Source organism: Chanos chanos, chromosome 3, assembly GCF_902362185.1.
Source record: "Chanos chanos chromosome 3, fChaCha1.1, whole genome shotgun sequence".
Taxonomy (NCBI): Eukaryota; Metazoa; Chordata; class Actinopteri; order Gonorynchiformes; family Chanidae; genus Chanos; species Chanos chanos.
The window spans coordinates 58,402,810-58,429,896 of NC_044497.1; the positions used below are offsets into that span (position 1 = coordinate 58,402,810).

The 27,087-nt window shown below is 44.4% G+C and overlaps 1 protein-coding gene across 1 annotated transcript; it reads left to right on the plus strand.

Annotated features, from left to right (window-relative positions):
* The first annotated feature begins 6,679 nt into the window (after positions 1–6,679).
* Positions 6,680–26,963, plus strand: sez6l (seizure related 6 homolog (mouse)-like). Its single transcript, XM_030768137.1, has 17 exons — positions 6,680–6,860; positions 9,768–10,205; positions 13,547–13,686; positions 16,992–17,187; positions 17,604–17,789; positions 18,029–18,200; positions 18,291–18,460; positions 18,579–18,773; positions 19,733–19,871; positions 20,141–20,337; positions 21,944–22,138; positions 23,985–24,176; positions 25,007–25,201; positions 25,306–25,341; positions 26,306–26,420; positions 26,544–26,649; positions 26,934–26,963. Exons 1-17 carry the CDS (start codon positions 6,680–6,682, stop codon positions 26,961–26,963), a joined length of 2,883 nt encoding a protein of 960 aa, XP_030623997.1.
* Positions 26,964–27,087: the final 124 nt, after the last annotated feature.

A 27,087-nucleotide genomic window follows, 5' to 3' on the forward strand; every position in this document is an offset into this window, starting at 1 on the left:
TGTTTTGATCTGTGTTCATTCTGAAGTTGATTTTAAATCAGGAAGAACCAAGCAGATCGTGGTGGGTCCTGATGTTTATTTTGGTGTTGAACTTTGTGGAGAGAAGTTATTAATTGATGACATGTAACTATGAGAAATGTAGTGATTTGATAATTACCTTTGAGGAGGTCAGCTGGACAGTGTGGGTCTAGGTTTGAAGGAATGATGCTGAGTTGAAAGAGAACAGAAAGAGTAGAGGGGGATGGATAGAGAAAGAGAAGAGAAAGAGTAGAGGGGGATGGATAGAGAAAGAGAAGAGAAAGAGTAGAGGGGGATGGATAGAGAAAGAGAACAGAAAGAGAAGAGGGGGATGGATAGAGAAAGAGAAGAGAAAGAGTAGAGGGGGATGGATAGAGAAAGAGAACAGAAAGAGAAGAGGGGGATGGATAGAGAAAGAGAGGAGAAAGAGTAGAGGGGGATGGATAGAGAAAGAGAGGAGAAAGAGAAGAGAAAGAGTAGAGGGGGATGGATAGAGAAAGAGAAGAGAAAGAGTAGAGGGGGATGAATAGAGAAAGAGAAGAGAGAGAGAAGAGGGGGATGAATAGATAAAGAGAAGAGAAAGAGAAGGGGGGATGAATAGATAAAGAGAAGAGAAAGAGTAGAGGGGGATGGATAGAGAAAGAGAAGAGAAAGAGTAGAGGGGGATGGATAGAGAAAGAGAAGAGAGAGAGAAGAGGGGGATGAATAGATAAAGAGAAGAGAAAGAGAAGGGGGGATGAATAGATAAAGAGAAGGAGAAAGAGTAGAGGGGGATGGATAGAGAAAGAGAGGAGAAAGAGAAGAGAAGGAGAAGAGGGGGATGGATAGAGAAAGAGAGGAGAAAGAGTAGAGGGGGATGAATAGATAAAGAGTAGAGAAAGAGAAGAGGGGGATGGATAGATAAAGAGAAGGAGAAGAGGGGGATGAATAGAGAAAGAGAGGAGAAAGAGTAGAGGGGGATGAATAGATAAAGAGTAGAGAAAGAGAAGAGGGGGATGAATAGATAAAGAGAGGAGAAAGAGAAGAGGGGGATGGATAGATAAAGAGAAAGAGAAGAGGGGGATGAATAGAGAAAGAGAGGAGAAAGAGTAGAGGGGGATGGATAGATAAAGAGAAGGAGAAGAGGGGGATGAATAGAGAAAGAGAGGAGAAAGAGTGAGGGAGCAGCAGGACTGCCCAGATGTCAGAGCAGACTGTTCACACCTGTGAGGAGCTCACGTCTCAGCTGATGAGGAGCAGACCGCAGATGCCTTATGCCTCCCCACAGGGGCAGTGCCAAACTCCCCACAGGGGCAGTGCCAAACTCCCCACAGGGGCAGTGCCAAACTCCCCACAGGGGCAGTGCCAGTCTTCAGCCCTGGGAACCTCTGTCTCCAACTTCACTGGTCCAGTTCTTATATTCAGTTCATATTCTTTGTTCATTCAACAGATTTTTAAACAGTGAGGTTTTGATTAATATCAATACTTGGTACATAGTATCCACAGTTCTGTGTTCTCAGACCTTTAAATGGCACTAAATACTTCACTAACAACTTCTCTGGTATTCACAGTGACCCAAAACACAAACACACACACACGTGCGTGTGCACACACACACACACACATACACACACACACACACACACACACACACACACACATACACACACACACACACACACACACACACACAAACCTACTGTTCCTTGCACAGTCTAGAGAGGCTTTATTGTGTTTCTGTGTGACACTTAATTTTCCTTGACTGAAAACGGATGGGAAAAAGTAATCAGCTCAGTAAAAATACTGCTGATATGTTTGTGAGAGAAATTTAGCCAAAGATGATCTGTGCTGAGGCTGGAGCTGAGTCAGTCAACAACAACAGGAGGCCCGTTCTTCAGCTGGTCCACTCCATCCACCCGCCTGGACCGCGCTGTCCTCTCAGAACCACTCCATCCACCCGCCTGGACCGCGCTGTCCTCTCAGAACCGCTCCATCCACCCGCCTGGACCGCGCTGTCCTCTCAGAACCGCTCCATCCACCCGCCTGGACCGCGCTGTCCTCTCAGAACCGCTCCATCCACCCGCCTGGACCGCGCTGTCCTCTCAGAACCGCTCCATCCACCCGCCTGGACCGCGCTGTCTCAGTTCTTATTCGCTCCCAGAGGAAATCATTACACCCGCTCCAAACTGTTGTGGCCAGACTAGAGCACAGTCCAATGCTTTCTTTGTCGTAATTTGAGCATATACAGTGATACAGTGATACAGTGTCATCTAATTAGGAGGATGCATAAAATACTGTTCTCTGATTATGATGACTAAAGAAAATATTCCTCGTCAATTAACATTTTCCTTCTACATGAAATTGGGACATGAATTGGATCCAAGCAGTCTGAATTCCAAATCCTGGAATACGATAAGTGACCCCAGGAGTACAGGAAAATAGCAGCAGCTTTTGGTGTGAGCAGATGGAAGAGTCTTTTCACACCTGGGAATTATTAGTGTCTTTGCAACAGGTTTTCTACTTGTCATGATCCAGCAAATCATGGTGCTTCTTCAACATCAGCTGTAACTTGTACATGTGTTGATTAGCAAACAGCGTTATCCACAATAACTTTGGATTTTACTATGTTAGAGGCTCTGTATCCTGGGGTTATGTGCTTTACGCAGAGCATACATAGACAACCCACAATCCCACAGCCTGCTGGATACTCAACCATCTCTCCCACATCCTGTGCCACTACCACCTTGTGGTGTGTGGACAATTCCAAATATATGTACACATCTGTTGAAATTCCTCCTGCAATCAAGTCTGTCCATAAGAACCACAAATATTTGGTCTTGTAACTGTTTATGTTTTATGATTTTAGGGGAATTATGATTCCTTTTATCATTCAGTAGGAACAGACCTTTAAAATGAGCAAGTGTCAGTGATCTGCGGTGTTGGGGAGCTGAATTGTCCCTTATATTTAGTAATACAAGTGCAGAGATTTTAATGGCAGGAAGGAAATGCTCTATTTTGGGATTACCAGTGGCAGTCAGTGTTAGCTTCACAGTTTTAAAATGTATTGAGAATGACTCCCTGATTGAGAGGGATGTGAAAGCAGCCCTGTGTGTATACTGGACTGTCACTGTTCCTTTTGTGTTCCTTTACACTCTGAGGCCAAAGCCATTCCTGTTACCATGGAATTCTCCCTAACACCCCCACTCTCTCTCCCTCTCTCTCTCTTATCCTCCATGCTGTGCTTTCTCACACACATGCACCACAGACAGAACCGCCCCCCCCCCCCCCACTCCTCTGTTAGTCTCATTGACACCTCTAATGAGTCAGCAGACAGGCGCAGTGCTAATCTCTCCTGATGGGAGCTGTATGGAGAAAGTGAGGAGCTGTTAGGAGCTGTGTGGAGAGGATGAAGAGCATTGAGGAGAGGATGAAGAGCAGTGGGGAGAGAATGAGGAGCTGTGAGGAGAGAGTGTGGAGCTGTAAGGAGAAGAGACTGAGGAGCCGTGGGGAGCTGTGAGGAGAGATTGAGGAGCTGTGGGGAGAGATTGTAGAACTGTGAGGAGAAGAGACTGAGGAGCTGTGAGGAGAGAGTGTGGAGCCATGGGGAGCTATGAGGAGCTGTGACGAGAGAGTGTGGAGCTGTGGGGAGAAGAGACTGAGGAGCCGTGGGGAGCTGTGAGGAGAGAGTGTGGGGCTGTGAGGAAAAGAGACTGAGGAGCCATGAGGAGCTGTGAGGAGAGAGTGTGGAGCTGTGAGGAGAGAGTGAGGAGCTGTGAGGAGAGAGTATGGAGCTATGAGGAGAAGAGACTGAGGAGCCGTGGGGAGCTGTGGGAAGAAGAGACTGGGGAGCTGTGAGGAGAAGAAACTGAGGAGCCGTGGGGAGCTGTGAGGAGCTGTGCAGAGAGCGTGTGGAGCTGTGGGGGGCATCGATGGGAATGTGTAATGTTGTCATTTCAGTTGGAGGGTGAGAGCTGGGTGATTTTGTGGTGAAAAAATGTTTTATTTTTGGTACAGAGTGTGTGTTCTCTGCTCTCAAGTACAGCATACAAACATTCATTCATTTGTTTTCCAAGCCGCTTATCCTAACTGGGGTTGCGGGGTGCTGGAGCCTCTCCCAGTGTTCACTGGGCAAAAGGCAGGGAAACACCCTGGACAGGTTACCATTCCATCTCCATTTCGCCTGACTTACATGTCTTTGGACTGTGGGAGAAAACCCACGCAGACATGGGGGAAAACATGCAAGCTCCACATAGAAAGGACTTGGGCCACCCCAGCCGGGAATCGAACCCAAGACATTCTTGCTGTACCCACTGCGCCACTGTGCCCCACGGAGTACAAACATGTTTGTATAAACAATAAACAATTTGATAGTTGAAGTAGCATAAGAATTGGGCGCTTTCAGCCACTTGGCAATCAAAGACAACACTGAGTTTTTTTCTAGACGCCTTTTGTAGTCACTATTAACAGTGAATGCTTCCCTTCTGTTCAGACAGTTTTCAGATCTGATCCACATCAGACAAAGAGAATGTGACAGCAGCCATTGCACATTTAAACATCTATGGCGAGCAGACAGGGTCTGTTCTGTTTCAGATCTGTTCTGCTCTTTCCTTTGGCAGTTTATGGTGTGATATGAACACTCCTCTCCTTCCCGTCAGTTTGAATTGGAACAGGCTGTGTTCAGTGAGAATGGATTATGTTGAACAAGAATTGTTCCAAGTTTTAAGAAGCATATTTTTAGGTTCTGGTCACTTTTTCTGCTCATTTTCTCTGGCTCCTCCCATAAGTCACTGCTGGATGTTTAATAGATTGGACATTTGTTGTTGGACGTTTGTTGTGGGACGTTTATCTGACTGCGTTTGTACTATTTTCTGTTGACAGGAAAATAGTCTGAGTCATAATCTGAGAGAGTCAGCGAGGAGGGAATAAGCGGGGGGGGGGGGGGGGATAAGAGGGAGAGAAAGAGCCTTGAGATGATGACAGAGGATTAGTTTCTCAATCAGAGCTTTCCCTGGCAGTGCAGTGGAGAGAGGCGGAGAGGGCTTTGGCCTCAGTAATTGCTCTGTACTTTGGGGCTGATCTCTGATTGTGGATAGATGCCTGCATATTCTTTGTTCTGTTTTAGGTGTGCGGCAGTCAGGGAAAAGGGATGTGCTAAACACAAACCATGTTTAATTGGCAAAAATGTTTATTTGTCTTAAGTGTGACATTTGACACAAGGTCGTCTTTTTCATGGCTTTAGCCGTTGAGGTTCAGAGAGTCAAGCCCCGTATTAAATCATCTTGACAGCAGGAAGTGATGTACTAATAGATGAATCCTGTGTAAAACTGATGCTTCCAAGTCACCACTAATGTCTGTGGGAGAAAGGAGATAAACAAGTAGGAAGTAGCACCGCTGTGAGCATTGCTGGAGTTTTGGGGTCCGATTGTGTTGGCTTTGTCTAATCTGTGTTATTTTAAACAAGTGAGGAGTAGGGAGGACTTGCAGTTTACTCTGTCAGACAGGGCCGGCCCAACGCATAAGCAAACTGTGTGCCTGCTTAGAACCCCTGTGTCCACCAGAGGGCCCCCAAGAGTGCCTGAAATGTAACACAAGTGAACTTGAAATGTTTTTTTTTGTGTGATATATTGTGTCATTGGTAATCATGAAATGACACAATATATCTAAATGCAACATTATGTTAACGGGCTGGCTAGGCTAATACTACTGGTTTAATCAGTTCCTGCTGCCTCTTTCAGAGCTGGTGTCACATTCATGCGCATGTGTGTAACAGACGTTAACTGCATTTTGACGCAAGCACAGTCAGTCAGACTGACATTAGGTTGCAGTCCTCTCCTCTGCGTCGATGGAAAAAGCAGCACAAGCATAATGTTGCAAAAAAGACATATCCTTCTGAAGCAGAGAAAAGAAAGAAGAAGAAAACCGAAGATGAGAAAAAGGCGGGGGGGGGGGGGGGGGCGGGGGCCAGCAGGGCCAGCCCAGAAAGGCTTGGGCTGGCCCTGCTGTCAGACTGCACTAGCTCAGAAGAACAACTATAAATGTGCAAGCCTGTGTATTACATTGTTTAGATCCTCACATGACACAGAGCGAGGACAGTGATGACTGAGAGAACACGGATGGCCGTGATAGTAATGATGACAGACTGATAACAGTGATGATAGTAATGGCAGTGATTGTAACATATTGTTGTGTTCACTCACACTAGTTCATATAGTACTTCACCTTCCATAGCTGCAGTCTGTTCTGTCCCTACTCAGCACCCATAGTTCTGACGAAGTGTGTTCCATGTGCAAGATATTACATGGTGTCAGAAGTCTGTCAAGAACAGAAAAATGAGTAATGATGAAATCCTTGCAATCTGAACACCCCAAGATCGACTGGGATGCTCCTGATAAATATCACATCACGTTCATCTTCAACGGTCCTCTCTCTGGGCTATTGGCCAAACATCAGGCAGGTTATCCAGGCATGTGGATCAGCGAACAAGGTAGAGAAATCTACAAGACATTAGACTTTGCTGATGGTGAGGAAAAGGATCCTTTTAAAGCAAATTGCCAGGCATTGTTTCAAACAAAGGAAACAAAGGCAAAGTGAAAGTTTTGATAACTTTGTAAAGGATTTGAGACTCACACCCATGGATTGTGAGTACATGGAACCAGACAATATGTTGATTAATGCCGTAATCATGGGAGTAAGAGAAAAGCAGGTCCAACAAAGACTACTGGATAAAGGTGAGGACCTGACGCTACCTAAAGCTATAGAAATCCCTCAGCAGTTTGAAATGTCACAGAAACAGATAAAAATTGTCAGAGAGGAAGATTCACAACTATCAGAAGTGTCTGCTCCGAATAAGGAAACGACCAGAAGTACACAGAACTGCAGGAGCACACAAAAGAAGAGCTAAGCTGTCTCCAACAGACAATTCAGCATGGCTGGCCAGAACACAGACGGGAAATTCCCATTCCTGTTCAGCCATATTGGGACTCAAGAATCCAACTTGTTTTATTCGATGGAGTTGTCTACAAAGGTCTACGTATGGTAGTACCCACCACTACGCGAGAGGACAAGCTAGGGCTTATACACCAGTCTCGCTTAGGGATGGTGAAGAGCAAACAGTGAGCCTGTGAAGTGCTATACCAGGTATGTATATGTGGCCAGGTATGAATGCAGAAATTGAAGAAATAGTCAGAAACTGCAGCAAGTGCTGATTTTTAAAATAAGCTGCCCAGACAACCACTCAAGCCAGAAATACCAGAGCTACCGTTTGAAGAAGTGGCATCCGATCTGTTTGAGTTTGAAGGCAAACAGTACATCCTACTAGTGGATTACTACTCAAAATTCGTTCAAGTAGACAAACTGAAAGACATGTGCAGTCGCACCACCATAGAGACCCTGAAAGCTTAGTTCAGCACACATGGTATTCCCGCCACTCTACGGACAGACAGTGGTCCGCAGTACTCCTCAGAGGAAATCGAGGACTTCTGTAAGAGTTATGGTATTTCACACAAGACATCTTCACCACGCACGCCACACTCGAACGGTGAAGCAGAGAATGCAGTACAAACTGTGAAGAGGCTCTGGGGTAAAGCACCAAACAAACACTTCGGTTACCCACAAAGCGAGCTAAAGTCACCAGAAGGGATAATAAATGTGAGCTGAACAAGTATGTAACATAGCTTGGTAGCCAAACAGAATTATTTAGCTTCTCTTTCTAATGTTTAGTGTGAAATTCCAAAGTTGCAGGTCCTCGTTGCAGACAGTCATGTGACATGATGACGCCACGACAGTTTCTAGCAGCGTCTCCAGCTACATAGAGGGGGTACCAACTGCAGTGGAAAACCAACCAGGTACCAAAAAGCAAGTAGAGTCGAGCTGAGTCGATTCGATACCATGCCATGGAAAAGCGAAATATGACTGCAAGAGAGCGGGTACGCCTCGTGTTGCCCTTAAGCCTGGAGATGAGGTTAGAATGCAACTGTATCCTGGCAACTACAAATGGGCCCCTGGAGTTGTAGTTAAACCACACAGTGCTGTGCTGTTCTATGTGGTGGACTGTGGAAACAAGGAATACCGCTGCAACAGTTCACACCTCCACAAAAGCACTGTAGCCACCAACCGTCCACACCACTGGGTATGTGATGAACTATGGACTGAACCATCAGGTCCGCCAACTGAGAAAAAGCTACAAGCCCCACTTGAGTCCGGCCAGTCGAACAGCTTACTACTAGGCTGGCCAGAATAGTGAAGCCTCCTGATAGACTGACTCTATAACTGATTTATGCTTGATTACTTATATAAACACTGAGGAAGTGATATGCTAGTAAACACTCCTTCCTAGTTATTGTGTGTGAAATTGCATAATGTAAAGTTCAGTGACTGTTTATGTCTTTTGATTTCAAGAACCACTAACAGTGCAGACTAAGTATTTAGATTTATGTGTTAAGATGTTTCCTTTGCTGAGGAGGGGAGACGTAGCATGTTGTCGTGTTTAATCGCACTAGTTCATATAGCGCTTCACCTCCCATAGCTGCAGTCTGGTCTGTCCCTACTCAGCACCCGTAGTTCTGTACACAGGTACATCATATACAATAAAAACAAATGGTCCCTAACTAAGAAGTGTGTTCCGTGTGCAGTATATTACGGTGATGACAGACTCATAACAGTGATGACAGATATGACAGTGATGACAGACTCATAACAGTGATGACAGTGATGACGGACTGACAGCTGTGTTTTGCCAAAACAAGTAGACTATTTTGCAAAGGATCACCAAGCCGCTTTCAAATATTCTTTTGTGTTTTTAACTATTTCGAGACATTTTAACCTTTGTTCTTTTATGTTAAGTTTTAGAATGTTTTCCTTAAGCATTTCAGAGTCAGAGTGTAATGTCCTTAAGTGAAACATTTGAGATTAAGAGAGTGTAATGTCCTTAGATGAGACTGACATCAGCATCATATAATGCGGCAAATCAATCTGTTCCTGTATCAGACACTGTGTAATGGTGTGATACAAATCACACGTGGGCATGCACACACACGCACACACATGTGCACACACACACACACACAGTCTCTGACTGGCAGTATTTACCTTCTGTTGCTTCTGATTACCAAGAGTCAGAGTGACAGGGCTTAATCTTTACAAGGGCAAGACTTTGCCAAGTATAACTGAAACAGTAGGGGTATAACTGAAAGCAGGTCGAGACCTGAAGAAAGGAGCAGAAACAAAGATAATTCTATGACTGGTGTGATCAGACCAGTGATCAGAAGACTGGCGACACTGAACGTTGAATGGCTGAAGCGGCAGGAAGAGGAGACATGGTTGTTACCTCCTCCAATTTCTTTCACTCATATTTAACTTACTTATCATTACCCGTGAACTGCAGTGTGCATGCATTTTCCTACATATTCAGTTTGTGTTCCGTTCCATTCCTCCGTGCTCTGAAAATGAGGCACATGGCAGGGTTCACACATACGTCATAAATATGACTGCACCCTGCTGAGAAGAGGTATCTGGACTCTGCCCCTCTCAAGTTCAATACAACTTCTTTCTCTAAATGTTCTCCAATTCCAGAATCTTTCAGAATCCTCTCAAAGGCTCGTGCTTCACATGATTTATCTGTGTAATTATGTGCTCATGCAGATTGCATTATGGTCTCTCATTACAAAGGAGAAACCATGAGAGTCCACTCTCAGCCGAAACATCAGAAACAAAATCAAAACCTATTCAAAATTACTCCCTCACTTACAATGGTTCTCTCTTTTTTTCACCAGATGATGTGAATCCATCTGCTCCTCGGCTGCAAACTCCTGCACCAGGGGGATCTGCGAGAGAGAGCTCTAGAGGACCAGCCTCTGCAGGACAGGATTTCTTACAGTCAGTTCTTGCTCAAAGGGACCAGCTGTTGGCCCAGAAGGGTGTGATGTTTCCCACTGCCGTGCCTGCTGACCTGCTGCCCAGGCTGGGGAAAGGCCTGGAGGCTGCAGTCTTCTCCCCCGAGCCAGAGCTTCTTAGGAAAGTGCTCTCTGCCCGCAGCAGAGCTCCACACCCAACCACATCACCTCCTGCTGAGAGGGTCACAGAGCCTCAGTCCTCCAACACACCATCCCCTGACACTGAGGCTCCTACCAGCTCTTCAACTTACAGTATTCACTCAATCACTCCTCTCATTCACACCACTTCAGACACAAGACCTGATTCAGGCGCAGCAAGCCCTGGTATGCAAAGGCTTCATTCCTGTCCCTGTTTTATAAAAGAACAACCTTCTCAGGGACATTGTACAACACCAAAACAACAACTTAGGAAAGCCAAGTTTTTCACACACTTAACTTGTCATAAATACTATAGATTACAAAAAGAAGGAAATCATAATCCAAGAAAAAACACAATAATATTTATATTAAATGTAATGTAGCACAGTGTACTAAAACATCAACCTAAGGACACCAACTGTCTCTTACTCCTTAAAGGTCATAAACACTCTCCATTGCCAAAGGGATGAAGCTGTAATCTAAAGGCGCAGCAGTAAATTTTACATCAAGCTGTTTTTGTTCAAAATGGGACTTTTATTTTGACATCTTCTTAAGAGTGACATGCCATGCTATTCAACAGCAATGCCATACATGATCTGTATGTTGAAACAATGGAAATGGGAGTACATTTACAATTTATTTATTTATTTTTATATTCGTAAAATAATGACTCATTGAACAATAATGTGCAAAACAGTGTCAGGGAAAAGAACACTCAGCCCTTGAGTAACTACAAATAAGACTGAGTACACATCCCAGTGAACATGAGGTCTTGGTAAACATGTCTTGATATTACAATACTGATGTTTAAAAAAATGGAATAACACATAGACACACCTGTCATTGCCCAACATGGTTACCTGTCATTGGTCTTCAGGGGCATTTTCATAACAATTTTAGAATCTATCACATTTTTGCAAAATCTGAGGAAGGAATTTTTTTTAACTTTAAAAAAGTGGGAGAGTAGGCAGGGACTTTAAAAATTTTGTTTCAATAATTTACCATATAAAATGAATAAAGTGACATCATATGTTAGGAGCTTATAGTCTCTGTAGTTTCACCAGCACATACACAAAAGGTGGATGTCAAGATCTACATATATGGAGATGGTATCGTTCACAGTTAATATGTTGTTCAATATTTTGAAATAAATTACTCTGGCTTTATAGAAAAAATAGTACTTCTGAGGTAAAAGTTACGTCCTTTTATAATCTACGTCCTCCACATAGGACCTCCAATAAAACTTTCCCCTAGGAGCAATTTGTTTTTACTTTGAAGAATTTGACAAATATGTTTGTTATTATGTTTCTTATCAAATATACTTATGCCACCTAAAAGCAAAGAAGACTGCACTTTGTCACCCTGACCAAAAATGAAGTGAGTTTCAATAAGGTGGATTAAGCCGACTGGACACTCACAAAGATTTAACGTTCATAGACACGTTAACAAGTCACCACTCGAAAGATGTCAAAATAAAAGTTCTATTTCGGAACCAAAATGACAGGTGTTCTTTTGATTTCCCTGCTCCATCTTACTACAGGATAAATTTTTCATTATAGCTTAAAAAAATTCTTTTATATTTACATTCATTCATTTAGCAGATGTTTTATCCAAAGTGATTTACAAGTGAGGCAAAATACAATCCAAGCATGGAGCTGTTAAGGAGCTCACTGTGGATGGGTCTGTTGCACCATAATCTAAAGCTAGAGTCTGCCTTGGGAAATCTCAAAAGTCAGTGCTGGGTAATAGCCACCTTAGAGTGTCTGGAAATCTACATCATAAAAAGTAAATGGACACAGGACAGCTTGAGCATCAGCAGAGAGTATTTATAAGTCAGTGCTATGAAATATACATCAAACAGAGACAAGTAACACAGTGGAACATAGGTCTTTTGAGCTGCCAGTCAGTAGGTAGGGGTGAAGTGTAAGGGAGTGGTTTAGTTCATAGCTGTGCAGGTAAGAGTTTTGCAGAAGAGAGTCCTATTAAAGGCTGTGAGGAAAGTCTGCAGATTCAGTGGAATTGGGTAACTCATGGGACCATTGAGGAACCACGCATGAGAAGAGCCCAGTATTTGACTTCCTGCTCCTCAGTGGTGGAATCACCAAGTGCCATTCCCTCACAGAAAATCCTGGACTTACAATTAGTGCACACACACATCAATTACACCATCTCCTCTCAGCCCTCATGAGCTTTGTTCTTTGGCTGTGGAGAGCCCTGGAAAACCAGGGATGCAAGGGAGCCGTGCATGGCAGTATGGATGTGAGTGGACAGGAGCTGTCGAAGTATTACGTAAGGGTGGAGCAATGTATGTCTCTGGTGGTGTTCGCATTGAGTGAGGAACACTGTTTGGGAAAGGGAAGGATGGAGGAAAGTACAGAGCAGGAGCGGGTAGGACAGAGAGGGAGCATCGGTTGTGGCGGAGGGAAACGGGGAGAGGACACTGTAGGAGAGGAAGGGGCGAGAGACCGTGATCTGATATGTGTAAAGGAACAGCAGGTGGGTTGTTAGTGATATGCTTATATGTCAGGATGAGGTCCAGTTTGTTGCCTTATGTGTGCATTGTGAATGTGTGGCTGAGTTTGGGGGGGGGGGGGGGGGGAGTCAGCAGGATGATGTTGGTGTTCCAGAGGATTGAGTGGATGCCATCTTCTAGAATGGATGCCAGCAGCATGTCCAGTTCTTCAGCATAGTTCCCTAAGTTACTGACCTGAAGGACAGTAGATGACAGCAATGTGCATTTTGACAGGATTAATAACGGCAATAGGATGGTATATGTGTTCTTGGTATCTCTAAAATAACAGGACAGTGTTGACAACTGAAAAGGTCATTGTAAATCAGACTCTTGAAAATGAACTACCAAACAGAAAGTGTTCTCAAACAAAGAGGGAAAAGTTTGACTTGGCATCTTATATACAGGTGAACTATACATACTACAGAATGGAAAACATTTAGTGTCAAACTTACTGCTTTGTCTTTGTGCTTCTGTGTCATTCTTTTGAAAGTAAATGGTTGTTTGTAAGGAGAAAGGTGTGAAAGAGATTTGGTGTCCTTACCCTTTGTTTTTTTGGTAGATTAGGTTTCTCCAGGCTATTCCTATATTTCTCAAACGCTAAGCTTAAATGCTCTGTCTTTAGATTACAGCGTCAGCCTTTTGGCTGTAGAGAAGATTTATGACCAGTAAAGTGTGAGTGAAATTTGGCATTCATAGGCCATTCTTTTGGTACATTAAGCCACACTTAGCCATGTCCTTACATTTAAATTATGAAAAAGCTTAATGTATAACTTCCTGTTTTATCTATAGATTACAAATTCACACTCTTGACAGAAGAGAGTGTTACTAGTGAGGTCTGAGAGATATTTGGTAGTCCTAGGTCGTTGTTTTGGCATGTTAAACCACGTTCAACTGTTTTCATCTTAAGCATTTTCGAATGTCCCCTCAGTCCTAAGTGCTACAGACATTAGCCAATAAGCAACTTGTGTAGATTAAAGATTAAAATGTTGAATGCCCCACATCTCTGCAGCTACAACGAATTGCATGGTCAGTTTCTCTGGCCCAGAGGGCTACATCGATTCATCAGATGATCCACCGCTACCAGATGGTGCTTACCTACAGTGTACATACTCAGTGACTGTATACACGGGTTATGGAGTGGAACTACAGGTACACATTAAAGTTTTCTGTCTTACATTTACAAAAGCCCTCTAAATTATATATCCCCTGCAAATTCAGTTACTTTCAGATTTTAAAATTCTTTACTAACAATGGTAACGCCCCAGTTGTTGTGAAGGGAGAGCTCTGGTAATTATGTTGTGGTTAAAATCGCTCTTGTAGCTGAGAAGAGTTGTACACTGCCTGGCCAAAAAAAAATCGCAGACACTATAATATTTCTTTGGACCACCTTTAGCTTTGATTGCGGTGCGCATTCACCATGACATTGTTTTGACGACCTCAGGCAACGTCACAACATTTATTTCCGTCCGGAGCTGCATTCATTTTTGGCTGAGATCTTGTTGACGACGGTAGAGTCGAACCACTCTGTAAAGTCTTCTCCAGCACATCCCAAAGACTTTCAGTGGGGTTAAGGTCAGGACTCTGTGGTGGCCAATTCATGTGTGAAAATGATTCCTCATGCTCCCTGAACCACTCTCTCACAGTTTGGGCTCTTGAATCTTGGTATTGTCGTCTTGGAATATACCCGTGACGCGAAGGAAGGAGAAATCCATTGGAAAGAGAAATCCATTGATGGGATAAGCTGGTCGTTCAGTACATTCAGGGGCTCAGCTGGCTTCATTTTATTGCCACTTAACGTTGCTGAGCGTAGACCTGACCAACTGAAGCAGCCCCAGATCATAACACTGCCTCCAGAGTCAACCCCAGATCATAACACTGCCTCCAGAGTCAACCCCAGATCATAACACTGCCTCCAGAGTCAACCCCAGATCATAACACTGCCTCCAGAGTCAACCCCAGATCATAACACTGCCTCCAGAGTCAACCCCAGATCATAACACTGCCTCCAGAGTCAACCCCAGATCATAACACTGCCTCCAGAGTCAACCCCAGATCATAACACTGCTTCCAGAGTCAACCCCAGATCATAACACTGCCTCCAGAGTCAACCCCAGATCATAACACTGCTTCCAGAGTCAACCCCAGATCATAACACTGCTTCCAGAGTCAACCCCAGATCATAACACTGCTTCCAGAGTCAACCCCAGATCATAACACTGCTTCCAGAGTCAACCCCAGCTCATAACACTGCTTCCAGAGTCAACCCCAGATCATAACACTGCTTCCAGAGTCAACCCCAGATCATAACACTGCTTCCAGAGTCAATCCCAGATCATAACACTGCTTCCAGGGTCAACCCCAGATCATAACACTGCTTCCAGAGTCAACCCCAGATCATAACACTGCCTCCAGAGTCAACCCCAGATCATAACACTGCTTCCAGAGTCAACCCCAGATCATAACACTGCTTCCAGAGTCAACCCCAGATCATAACACTGCTTCCAGAGTCAACCCCAGATCATAATACTGCCTCCAGAGTCAACCCCAGATCATATCACTGCCTCCAGAGTCAACCCCAGATCATAACACTGCTTCCAGGGTCAACCCCAGATCATAACACTGCTTCCAGAGTCAACCCCAGATCATAACACTGCCTCCAGAGTCAACCCCAGATCATAACACTGCTTCCAGAGTCAACCCCAGATCATAACACTGCTTCCAGAGTCAACCCCAGATCATAACACTGCTTCCAGAGTCAACCCCAGATCATAACACTGCTTCCAGGGTCAACCCCAGATCATAACACTGCTTCCAGAGTCAACCCCAGATCATAATACTGCCTCCAGAGTCAACCCCAGCTCATAACACTGCTTCCAGAGTCAACCCCAGATCATAACACTGCTTCCAGAGTCAACCCCAGATCATAACACTGCTTCCAGAGTCAACCCCAGATCATAATACTGCCTCCAGAGTCAACCCCAGATCATATCACTGCCTCCAGAGTCAACCCCAGATCATAACACTGCTTCCAGGGTCAACCCCAGATCATAACACTGCTTCCAGAGTCAACCCCAGATCATAACACTGCCTCCAGAATCAACCCCAGATCATAACACTGCTTCCAGAGTCATCCCCAGATCATAACACTGCCTCCAGAGTCAACCCCAGATCATAACACTGCTTCCAGAGTCAACCCCAGATCATAACACTGCTTCCAGAGTCAACCCCAGATCATAACACTGCCTCCAGAATCAACCCCAGATCATAACACTGCTTCCAGAGTCAACCCCAGATCATAACACTGCTTCCAGAGGCTCCAAATCCAAATGGCGACTTTTTTTGGCCATGCAGTGTACTAGCCTATTCTCAGTTTTCCAGTATAGTGATTTTTCTCCTCCAAAAAACGAGTTTCCTGAAGATCATACTTCCACTATACATTTTTGTTTGATGTGATTTTTTATGATAGGTTGAGTGTCTGGTTAATCTGGAACGTGTGAGTTATGCCTGTTCTAACACTCTCAGTTATACTGTATCACTGCTATGACACTTACACGTCCTTTTTCAAATCCTTCTTTACTTATATTTATCAAGGCTAGGAGCGTGTGGGAGCTCTTAGCCATACGGAAAGATATGTTTTACAACACATCATATTAATGACAGCGAGAGTGGATGCTCTGCCTAGAAATTCAAACTCCCATGTAGGGCATCCACTTTGATTAAGAGCTTTGAAAATTAAGATACGTTTTGTGTAACATCATCTGGTAATTTGACCTGAGTTTAAGGTTGTTCTGATTCCTAGGCTGAGACAAATTCGATTTGAGAATCATGGATCACCGCTGGCAGCACCGTTTGACAGCTGGGTTTATGCTGATCTCTAGTGCTCCCTGTTGGTACAATACTGCTCTCATTACCGGCACTTGAACCACCAGAAAAGCACTCCCCTAGCGCAGGTCCCACACAGACAGATGTTAATTAACAGAAGCCCAGCAATGCTGCTGTGTCTCCATGGCAATGCCCACCTGCAGCCTGCCAGCTAACAGTAATCCAGTGTCTACAATGTTGTTTCTCCACGTATTCCTCACATCCACCATGTAATCCCCAATTACCGCTGTAATCCCCAGCCAAGGTCCTGCTAGGAGGGAAACCGTGTGTGTGTGTGTGTGTGTGTGTGTGTAATGGTCTTGTACCAATAATGTTAATGCCATTTAGGTAGGTCTTGGTGAAGCATCTCAGCTTTTCCCTGATAAGTAGTAAGGAAATACTGCCTTACGCTGAAATAAAAAGAAATGGTGGGAGGGGCTTAACAGGGAGAAGCCACGCCCCTCTGGCTGGTCCTGGTAGTTGGACTAATTGATAGAATATTGCATAAAAGCAACAGAAGACAAAAGATCTGTGAACATTAGTGCTGTGTTAGTGCTGGAGAACAGTCTTTGATGCCACTTTGCTCACCATAGGTCAAAAGTGTGAACCTATCTGAGGGCGAACAGCTATCAATACGAGGGATTGATGAGGGTGGAGCCTTGCTTGTGCTGGCCAATCATACACTTCTGGTGGAGGGTCAGGTGATCCGCAGTCCAACTAACACCATATCTGTTTTCTATCGCTCATCTCCGGAGGGTGGGGTGGGCACATTCCAGCTGCACTACCAGAGTGAGTTTACCCGACCCACACCTGACTCAGACCTGAGTCACACCTGACCCACACCTGACTCAGACCTGAGTCACACCTGACCCGCATACACTACAGCCTGTTCACTATGTATTAATGATTTCATATGTTTATGTGACTTAGGCAGTACAAAGCAGTGTATAACTTGCTTTGAGTCCATTCGCTCACAGTTAGGTTATTCTGTGTGTGTGTGGGGGGGGGGGGTATTCTTTATTAAGTCAGACACAATGTTATTTCAAACCTTGCTTAAAAACGAGCTGGCAAAAAAAAAATCTGCATATTTGAGATGTTACGAGTGAAAGTCCTTGAGGCATTCATCTCTTTGGCCCAGTCCTTTTCTGTCTGACCTGTTTTGTCCTGCGGCAGTCTCCCAAACACAACGCTTATATCCTCTCTAGTATTTCGTCTGAGCTGCGCGCTGCCTCGTCGCCCTCATTTTGGGGAGGTGTCTGTACTGGACCTGCACCCCGGTGGCACAGCCCACTTCCACTGCCACATGGGTTACCACCTGCAGGGGGCGTCCTTCGTCACCTGCCTCAACGCCTCTCTGCCTGTGTGGAGTGACAGAGAGCCCAGCTGCCGAGGTGAGAGGCTGGAGGCTGGTAGTAAACTGGAGGACATCGGTCAGGGAGGAAGTCAGAGCTTGAGAAAAAAGAGCTTGAGATCCTGAGAAAATTACCCAAACATGGATGCAGAATTTCTACAACAAACTGAAAAATGATCAAAATTACATTCAAAGTGTGTCTTTCAGTGAGTATTATGATACTTTTTTGATTATGTGTCAGAGTCTGTATTTGCTCTTTGGTTATTTATGGCTGTTTAGCTCTCTGTGGAGGATCAGTGAAGAATGCCACGGTGGGCAGGATTCTGTCTCCCTCGCCTCATCCTGGCCTTAACGTTACCCAAGATCGCAGCTGCTCATGGTCTCTGGAGGCTCCTGCTGGTCAGAGGCTGCATCTCCATCTGGAGAGAATGACTTTGGGACTCTCAGACAGGTCTGTGTGAGTGACCTGCGGAGAGGTCTCAGTGCTCATACTGGGTGTCTTTAAAGGGGTATAACAGATTTTCCCCCTCCTTTTGCCCAGGCTGGTTTTATGGAGCGGTCTGGATGCAGGTTCTGTTGTCCTGTTTGACTCCGGTCGTGGGGGTCCAATCCCATTTGAGGGTGTGATTAGTGAGGGCCCAGCAGTAAGGGTCCAGTTTATTACGGATCTTCCCACCAGTCAGAACACTGGATTCAGTATCCGCTATGAAGGTAACAGTCCTCGCATACTACTCAAAAAATGTTATAATCGATTACCATTCAGAAAATATTACTCTCAGCAGCTAATGCACTCTCGTGAGCCTCTCCATACCTTTCTGTTCATGCACAGCTTTCGAGAAGGGTCATTGCTATGAGCCATACATTCAGAATGGGAACTTCAGCACCACGGATCAGACCTACAGTGTGGGGACGGTGGTGCAGTTCAGCTGTGAGCCAGGCCATTCTCTGGAGCAGGGCCCACCTGTGATAGAATGTATCAACACACGAGACCCCTACTGGAATGACACAGAACCACTGTGTAAAGGTACTCTTAATTCCACACAGATAACACACAGATTATGTAAAATTCATGCTTGATTTTGCCTTCACAACCAGAAATGAATATTTTGGCCTGCAGCAGGTCCAAACTAGGTCTGTTTGATGATAATGTTCTTTTCCTTGAAAGATTCACTGGGTCACTGATAAACATAGTCGTAAATGGTGACCCATAATATAACAATGATCTATAATATTAACAGTGGTCTGTAATATTTACAGTAACCTGTAGCACTGAACTCAATTGCCAGAAAGCTATAATGTTTTCCATTAGTGCACAGAACATTTTCTCAGGATTTCAGATTGGGTGGGCAGGTTCTGATGAAGTTTAGCTGGATTTCTTTATGTTTATCCTTCAGCAGTTGAGCTTTCCTGTGTTTTCCAGCATTTTCTCAGTTCAGTGTCCAGCAGATGGTGTAGGATGAAGCCATTACCCCAGCCCTCTCCAAGTCACCATTAGACTTTATTTGTAGGATTATTAATAGGATTATTTATAGGATTATTTATAGGATTGTTTATAGGATTATTTATAGGATTGTTTATAGGATTATTAATAGGATTATTTATAGGATTATTTATAGGATTGTTTATAGGATTATTAATAGGATTTACTGTTGGGTCTTTGTTGACTGCTCAGACCTGTCACTGTGAACCATCAAAAACATGTTTGTTCAGTTTCACTCACCAGCTCCTTTCAGATGGAGCGTTTGTGAAGTCTCTTATTTCTGATGTCTGCTGACAGCACTTTGCCATGTTGACAGACATGCTGACATACATGATTGTCTGTCTGTTTTTTTATATTTTGAACTCACAGAATTTAAAAATCAGTTTTACCTACAACATATATAATTATGACTTCCACTATACATATAGTAAACGTCAATTTTTTTTCCATGGGGACTATCATCACCTCCTAGCACTCAGTGTTTGGCATTTGCTTGTTCTCAGCACTCTGTGGAGGGAATCTGTCTGGGCCGAGTGGAGTGATTTTGTCTCCAAACTGGCCGGAGTGGTACGGTGAGGGTGAGGATTGCAGCTGGAGGATCCACGTTGGTGAGGAGAAGCGCATCCTGCTGGATGTGCAGCTGTGAGTTCCCTCTCTCTGAATCTCTGAATCCGTTCAATTCTCTGCTCTCTGACATGATGCAGGCAATAAACACACAGTGCTGCTCAAAACAGTGACTTCTTTATCCTGCATTTTGAGGCATCACTCTTTCATTTCTCTTTCTTGCTCTCTCTCTCTGTCCTCTCTCTCTCTGTCTGTCTCCCTCTCTTGCCCTTGCCCTGTCTACCTAAAACTCACTCTCTCTCCTTCTTTCTCTCCCACTCACTCTCTCAATAACCCACTCTCCACAGACTGAACCTTAGTAACAGTGATATGGTGACTATTCTGGATGGTGATGAAGTTACTACGCGTATTCTTGGCCAGTACTTGGGAGGCACCAGCCCATTTAAACTCTACTCCTCCAGCCCTGACCTGACTATCACATTCCACTCTGACCCAGCTGGACTGGTCTTTGGCAAGGGAGAGGGCTTCATTATCAACTACATGGGTGAGGAAACAGACAGGGAGCGGGGACACAGGCAAACCAACTAATATGAAAACGATCCAGGGAACAGGGGCACAGACAGACCCACAGATATGAAAGAGAGAGAACCATGCAGCAAAAATCTGTCCTTACAAAACACGTCTTAACAAAACATGACCTGTATAATAGTTATCATTATTAGTAGTAGCACTAATGGTGTTGACTTGTTAATACTACTATAACTACTACTACAAATAATAATAATGATAATCATAATAATAATAATAATAATAATAATAATAATAATATAACATGTTGTTCTTTTTACTCCTCTGTGTCTCCTCTTCCTCCACAGTGTTGCCTTTCTCTGCATCAGATGTCTTACACTTCTGACTTTCACAGCCTCTTTGTCCTCATTCACTCACTTTTTATCTGCCTCACTCCAACCACCAGAGACTCTCTCTCTCTCTCTCTCTCTCTCTCTCTCTCTCTCGCTCTCTCTCCTCTCTCTCTCTCTCTCTCTCTCTCCTCTCTCTCTCTCTTTCTCTTTCTCTGTCTCTCCTCTCTATCTCTCTCTCTCTTTCTCTGTCTCTGTCTCTGTCTCTCCTCTCTATCTCTCTCTCTCTTTCTCTGTCTCTCTCTCCTCTCTCTCTCTATCTCTCTCTCTCTCTTTCTCTGTCTCTCTCTCTCTCTCTCTCTTTCTCTGTCTCTCCTCTCTCTCTCTCTCTCTCTCTGTCTGTCTCACTCTCTGTTTCACTCTCCTCTCTCTCGCTCTCTCTCTCTTTCTCTGTCTCTCCTCTCTCTCTCTCTCTCTCTCTGTCTGTCTCACTCTCCTCTCTCTCTCTCTCTCTTTCTCTGTCTCTCTCCTCTCTCTCTCTTTCTCTGTCTCTCCTCTCTCTCTCTTTCTCTGTCTCTCTCCCCTCTCTCTCTCTCTCTCTCTCTCTCTCTTTCTCTGTCTCTCTCCTCTCTCTGTCTTTCTCTGTCTCCCCTCTCTCTCTCTCTCTCTCTCTCTCTCTCTGTCTGTCTCACTCTCTGTCTCACTCTCCTCTCTCTCGCTCTCTCTCTTTCTCTGTCTCTCTCCTCTCTCTCTCTTTCTCTGTCTCTCCTCTCTCTCTCTCTCTCTCTGTCTGTCTCACTCTCTGTCTCACTCTCCTCTCTCTCGCTCTCTCTCTCTCTCTTTCTCTGTCTCTCTCCTCTCTCTCTCTCTTTCTCTGTCTCTCTCCTCTCTCTCTCTCTTTCTCTGTCTCTCCTCTCTCTCTCTCTCTGTCTGTCTCACTCTCCTCTCTCTCGCTCCCTCTCTCTCTCCCTCTCTCTCTCTCTCTGTCTGTCTCACTCTCTGTCTCACTCTCCTCTCTCTCGCTCCCTCTCTCCCTCTCTCTCTCTGTCTGTCTCACTCTCTGTCCCACTCTCCTCTCTCTTTCTCTCTCTCTCTCTGTCTGTCTTATCGTCTCTCTGTCTCTCCGTCTCTCTTGTTTTTCGTTTACACATTAGAAAAGAGCAAAGGGCTTATAATTTATAATAATCGTATAATTTTACACTTTAGGAACTCACAGTATGGCCAGCAGTGCAGATTAAACTGTGTGTTAAGAGTGTTAAGAGCTTGACTTTCTGTCTGGGCTCCTTGTGTCAGAGGTTTCCCGTAACGACTCATGCCCAGACCTGCCCGAGATCCAGAATGGCTGGAAGAGCCCATCGCACACCGCCCTGGTCCGGGGGACTCACATCACCTACCAGTGTGACCCAGGATACGACCTGGTGGGAAGAGAGACTCTGACCTGTCAGCTGGATCTAAACTGGAGCACACAGCCGCCCTTCTGTGAGAAAAGTCAGTCCCATCAGAAGAGCTCAGGGGTGTGTGTGTGAGTGTGGTAGGAGTTGTTTAGGTTGTGTGTGTGTGTGTGTGTGTGTGTGTGTGTGTGTGAGTGTGGTGGGGATTCAGTTTTGATTCTGTGTGTGTGTGTGTGTTTTTGTGTGTGTGTGTGGTAGGAGTTGTTTAGGTTGTGTGTGTGTGTGTGTGTGTGTGTGTGTGAGTGTGGTGGGGATTCAGTTTTGATTCTGTGTGTGTGTGTGTTTTTTTTGTGTGTGTGTGTGGTAGGAGTTGTTTAGGTTGTGTGTGTGTGTGTGTGTGTGTGTGTGTGAGTGTGGTGGGGATTCAGTTTTGATTCTGTGTGTGTGTGTGTTTTTTTGTGTGTGTGTGTGGTAGGAGTTGTTTAGGTTGTGTGTGTGTGTGTGTGAGTGTGGTGGGGATTCAGTTTTGATTCTGTGTGTGTGTGTGTGTGTGTGTGTGTTTTTGTGTGTGTATGTGGTAGGAGTTGTTTAGGTTGTGTGTGTGTGTGTGTGTGTGTGTGTGTGTCTGTGTGTGTGAGTGTGTGTGGGTGGGGGGGGGGGGGGAGAGTAATTTTGGTTCTTTGTGTGTGTATGTGTGTGTTTGGCAGGAAAGTCCTTGCGGGTGTGTGTGTGTGTGTTTGTAAGGTAGGGGTCATTTTGGTTGTGTGTGTGTGTGTGTGTGTGTGTGTTTGGCAGGAGAGTCCTTGCGGGGGTGTGTGTGTGTGCGTGTGTGAGGAAGGAGTCATTTTGGTTGTGTGTGTGTGTGTGTGTGTGTGTGTGTGTGTTAGGAGTCATTTTGGTTGTGTGTGTGTATGTGTGTGTGCGCGCGCGTGTGTGTGTGTGTTAGGAGTCATTTTGGTTGTGTGTGTGTATGTGTGTGCGCGCGCACGTGTGTGTGTTAGGAGTCATTTTGGTTTTGTGTGTGTGTGTGTGTGTGTGGTAGGAGTCATTTTGGTTTTGTGTGTGTGTGTGTGTGATAGGAGTCATTTTGGTTGTGTGTGTGTGTGTGTGTGGTAGGAGTCATTTTGGTTGTGTGTGTGCGTGTGGTAGGAGTCATTTTGGTTGTGTGTGTGTGTGTGTGTGTGGTAGGAGTCATTTTGGTTGTGTGTGTGTGTGTGTGTGTGGTAGGAGTCATTTTGGTTGTGTGTGTGTGAGTGTGTGTGGTAGGAGTCATTTTGGTTGTGTGTGTGTGTGTGTGTGTGGTAGGAGTCATTTTGGTTGTGTGTGTGTGGTAGGAGTCATTTTGGTTGTGTATGTGTGTGTGTGTGGTCGGAGTCATTTTGGTTGTGTGTGTGTGTGTGGTAGGAGTCATTTTGGTTGTGTGTGTGTGTGTGTGTGGTAGGAGTCATTTTGGTTGTGTATGTGTGTGTGTGTGGTCGGAGTCATTTTGGTTGTGTGTGTGTGAGTGTGTGTGGTAGGAGTCATTTTGGTTGTGTGTGTGTGTGTGTGTGGTCGGAGTCATTTTGGTTGTGTGTGTGTGTGTGTGGTAGGAGTCATTTTGGTTGTGTGTGTGTGTGGTAGGAGTCATTTTGGTTGTGTGTGTGTGTGTGTGGTAGGAGTCATTTTGGTTGTGTGTGTGTGTGTGTGTGTGGTAGGAGTCATTTTGGTTGTGTGTGTGTGAGTGTGTGTGGTAGGAGTCATTTTGGTTGTGTGTGTGTGCATGTATGTGTGTGTGTTTGTGTGTGTGTGCGTGTGCGCGTGTGCGCGTGTGTGTGGTAGGAGTCATTTTGGTTGTGTGTATGTGTGTGTGTGTGTCTTTGTATTAGGGCATTGCTTTAGTTGCATATTTGTGGTAGAGATGAAGTTTGGTTTTGTGTTTGCTGTGTTTCTCTCTTCTCTCGCAGTAATGTACTGTTCAGACCCAGGACATGTGGAGCACTCCACCCGCACTCTGTCTGACCCCAAACTCCTGGTGGGGACCACAATCCAGTATACCTGCAGTCCAGGCTTCATCCTGCAGGGCGGCGCCACTCTGACATGCTATGGTCGAGAGCCAGGAACCCCAGTGTGGACGTCACGCCTGCCACACTGCGTCTGTGGGTGACCTCCTATTCAGTGTGTCTAACTCTGATTCCATCAGCTCTTCAGCTACGTTCCTCAGAAAGGCAATGGCCATAGGAATCTTTGATACTCTCTTTTGATTCTATTTTTTCCTCTGATAGACACGGAATAGTCTTTTTCCTTTCACTTCAGCAAGTCCAAGTATCTAACAGTCGGCATTTCAGCTTTGGTTTTGTAAGATGGCAGCAGTCACTGAACTGACTAACCAACCTGCAGCGACATGTTCTAAATTTAAAAACGATAAACATGAAAAAACTTAAAGAAAAAATTAAAAAAAAAAAAAGATTTAATCAAGACGACAGGAAAACGGCAAAGAATCAGAGTTCAAACTGAAGCACTGTACATTACCAACCTTTAAAGAATCAGAGTTCAAACTGAAGCGCTGTTCATTACCAACCTTTAAAGAATCAGAGTTCAAACTGAAGCGCTGTACATTACCAACCTTTAAAGAATCAGAGTTCAAACTGAAGCGCTGTACATTACCAACCTTTAAAGAATCAGAGTTCAAACTGAAGCGCTGTACATTACCAACCTTTAAAGAATCAGAGTTCAAACTGAAGCGCTGTACATTACCAACCTTTAAAGAATCAGAGTTCAAACTGAAGCGCTGTAGTGGTCAGAGTTTATAAACACACTGTGGTAAAGACCTACAGTATTTATGAAATGTCACAGTAATCATAGTATTCACATTATGCTTCTCCTCTCATCCCCCTTCTCTCTCTCTCCTTCTCTCTCTCTCCTTCTCTCTGTCTCTTTCTCTCTCTCTCTCTTTCTCTCTCTCTCCTTCTCTCTTTCTCTGCAACAGCGGAAGAGTCTGTCTCCTGTGAGAATCCTGGTCTCTCAGATAATGGTTACCAAATCCTGTCAAAGAGGCTTTATCTGCCTGGAGAATCTCTCACCTTCGCATGTTACCAAGGCTATGAGCTCATAGGAGAGGCTGCCATCAAGTGTATCATGGGAAACCCTTCTTATTGGAGTGGGCCATTACCTCTCTGCAAAGGTGTGGCCAGAATTTACTCTAAAACATATTTTGGAGGACTTCAGAATCTTTTATCAGCACTGATCCTGAGAAATTCAAAACAACTAATGAATGGTTTCTTACAGCTAACCATGACTGCTTCGGCAACCATGCCTTGGCAGGTAAGTCTGTCTTTGGGTTCAGGCTGCCCGGTTGTTTGGTTGGTTGATTGGTTGTTGATTGGTTGGTTGATTGCTGGTTAGTTGATATGGAAGTAATATACACGATCACATTCATAAAGAACATTCACCTAGAGCACTCACGTGGTGCAGTGAAAAGATATTAGCTCGCTGCCGCGGAGTCCTGGGTTTGAGTCCAGGTCTCTCTGGTGCTTCTGGGTTGACCGGGCACATACATAAAGGAAACTGGTGGTGTTTGTGGGTGGGATTGGATATGGCACCAGATTAGCGCTGGATGGACCTGGGTAGTGTGAACCGCTGTAGATGTCACAGTTTCCTGTAGAAGTCCTGTGTGATCTGATGAAAAGAGTCTTCCCTGGCCCACATGGGTGTTGTGATGATGGAGAATGAGGTGAATGCTAATGTCCATCCAGACTGGGTGAAAAAGGAGAAAATGCAGAAGAAGAACATACATACGTGAACACAGATCCCACAGGTCTAAGGCTCTATTCTGTATTCTATACATATATGAACACAGCCCACAGGTCTAAGGCTCTATTCTGTATTCTATACATATATGAACACAGCCCACAGGTCTAAGGCTCTATTCTGTATTCTATACATATATGAACACAGCCCACAGGTCTAAGGCTCTAGTCTGTATTCTATACATATATGAACACAGCCCACAGGTCTAAGGCTCTAGTCTGTATTCTATACATATATGAACACAGCCCACAGGTCTAAGGCTCTAGTCTGTATTCTATACATATATGAACACAGCCCACAGGTCTAAGGCTCTATAGAGAGGGCAAGTGGTTTCACTGTGTAGTACAGTGGTGGTGAAATGCTTTAAGAAAACAAATTTTCCAGTCTCACGGTCATGTTCATATTTTTGATATTTTAACATATATTTCCCTTTCTCCACTCTCTCCTTTTTTCTCTCTTCTTTACCCTGTGCTGCTAGTTGCAGAGGCAGCGGGAGATTCATCTCTGGATGGTGGTAGTATGGCCATCACCATATTTATCTTAGTTCTTCTTCTTTCAGTCCTGCTGGGAGGAGCCTATATCTACATGACCAGGTCAGTACCTCTTCTTTGGGCACATTACCACAGCTGTGGACTGTGATTGGTGAATCATAGACAACATGACCATAGCCGTGGATTGTGATTGGTGAATTATAGTCTCCAGTATTCTTATCTCAGGTGCCGTTATCACTCCAACTTGCGCCTGCCTTTGATGTACCCTCACCCCTACAGCCAAATCACCGTGGAGACAGAGTTTGACAATCCTTTGTATGAGACAGGAGGGGTAAGATTATAAAGTAATCCTAAAATTATTAAGACCAGCATGTACTGTAATTATTAGTAGGAGTAGTATTGTTAGTATTATATTATATTTTATATATATATATATATATATATATATATATATATATATATATATATATATATATATATATGCTGCTGTTGTTTTTTATATGCTTTATTAATTTAATAAACCTGAAACCTAATTTTATTGTAAGTTAGTCTGTTTAAGGAGGTATATTTAAGAGTGAGGTAATATCAGTTTAAATTTTATTTTTGATTTCTCAGGACACAAGAGAATATGAGGTATCAATATGAGAAGCCAGTGACGTGTGACCCTCAGAGGAGCAGTCTGATAACTGCTGCCGTTACTCCCTCTTCACCTCCCCAAACTCACTCATATGTGTGTAGGCTGCTCAGAGCAGCGTAGTCAAGGTCCAGA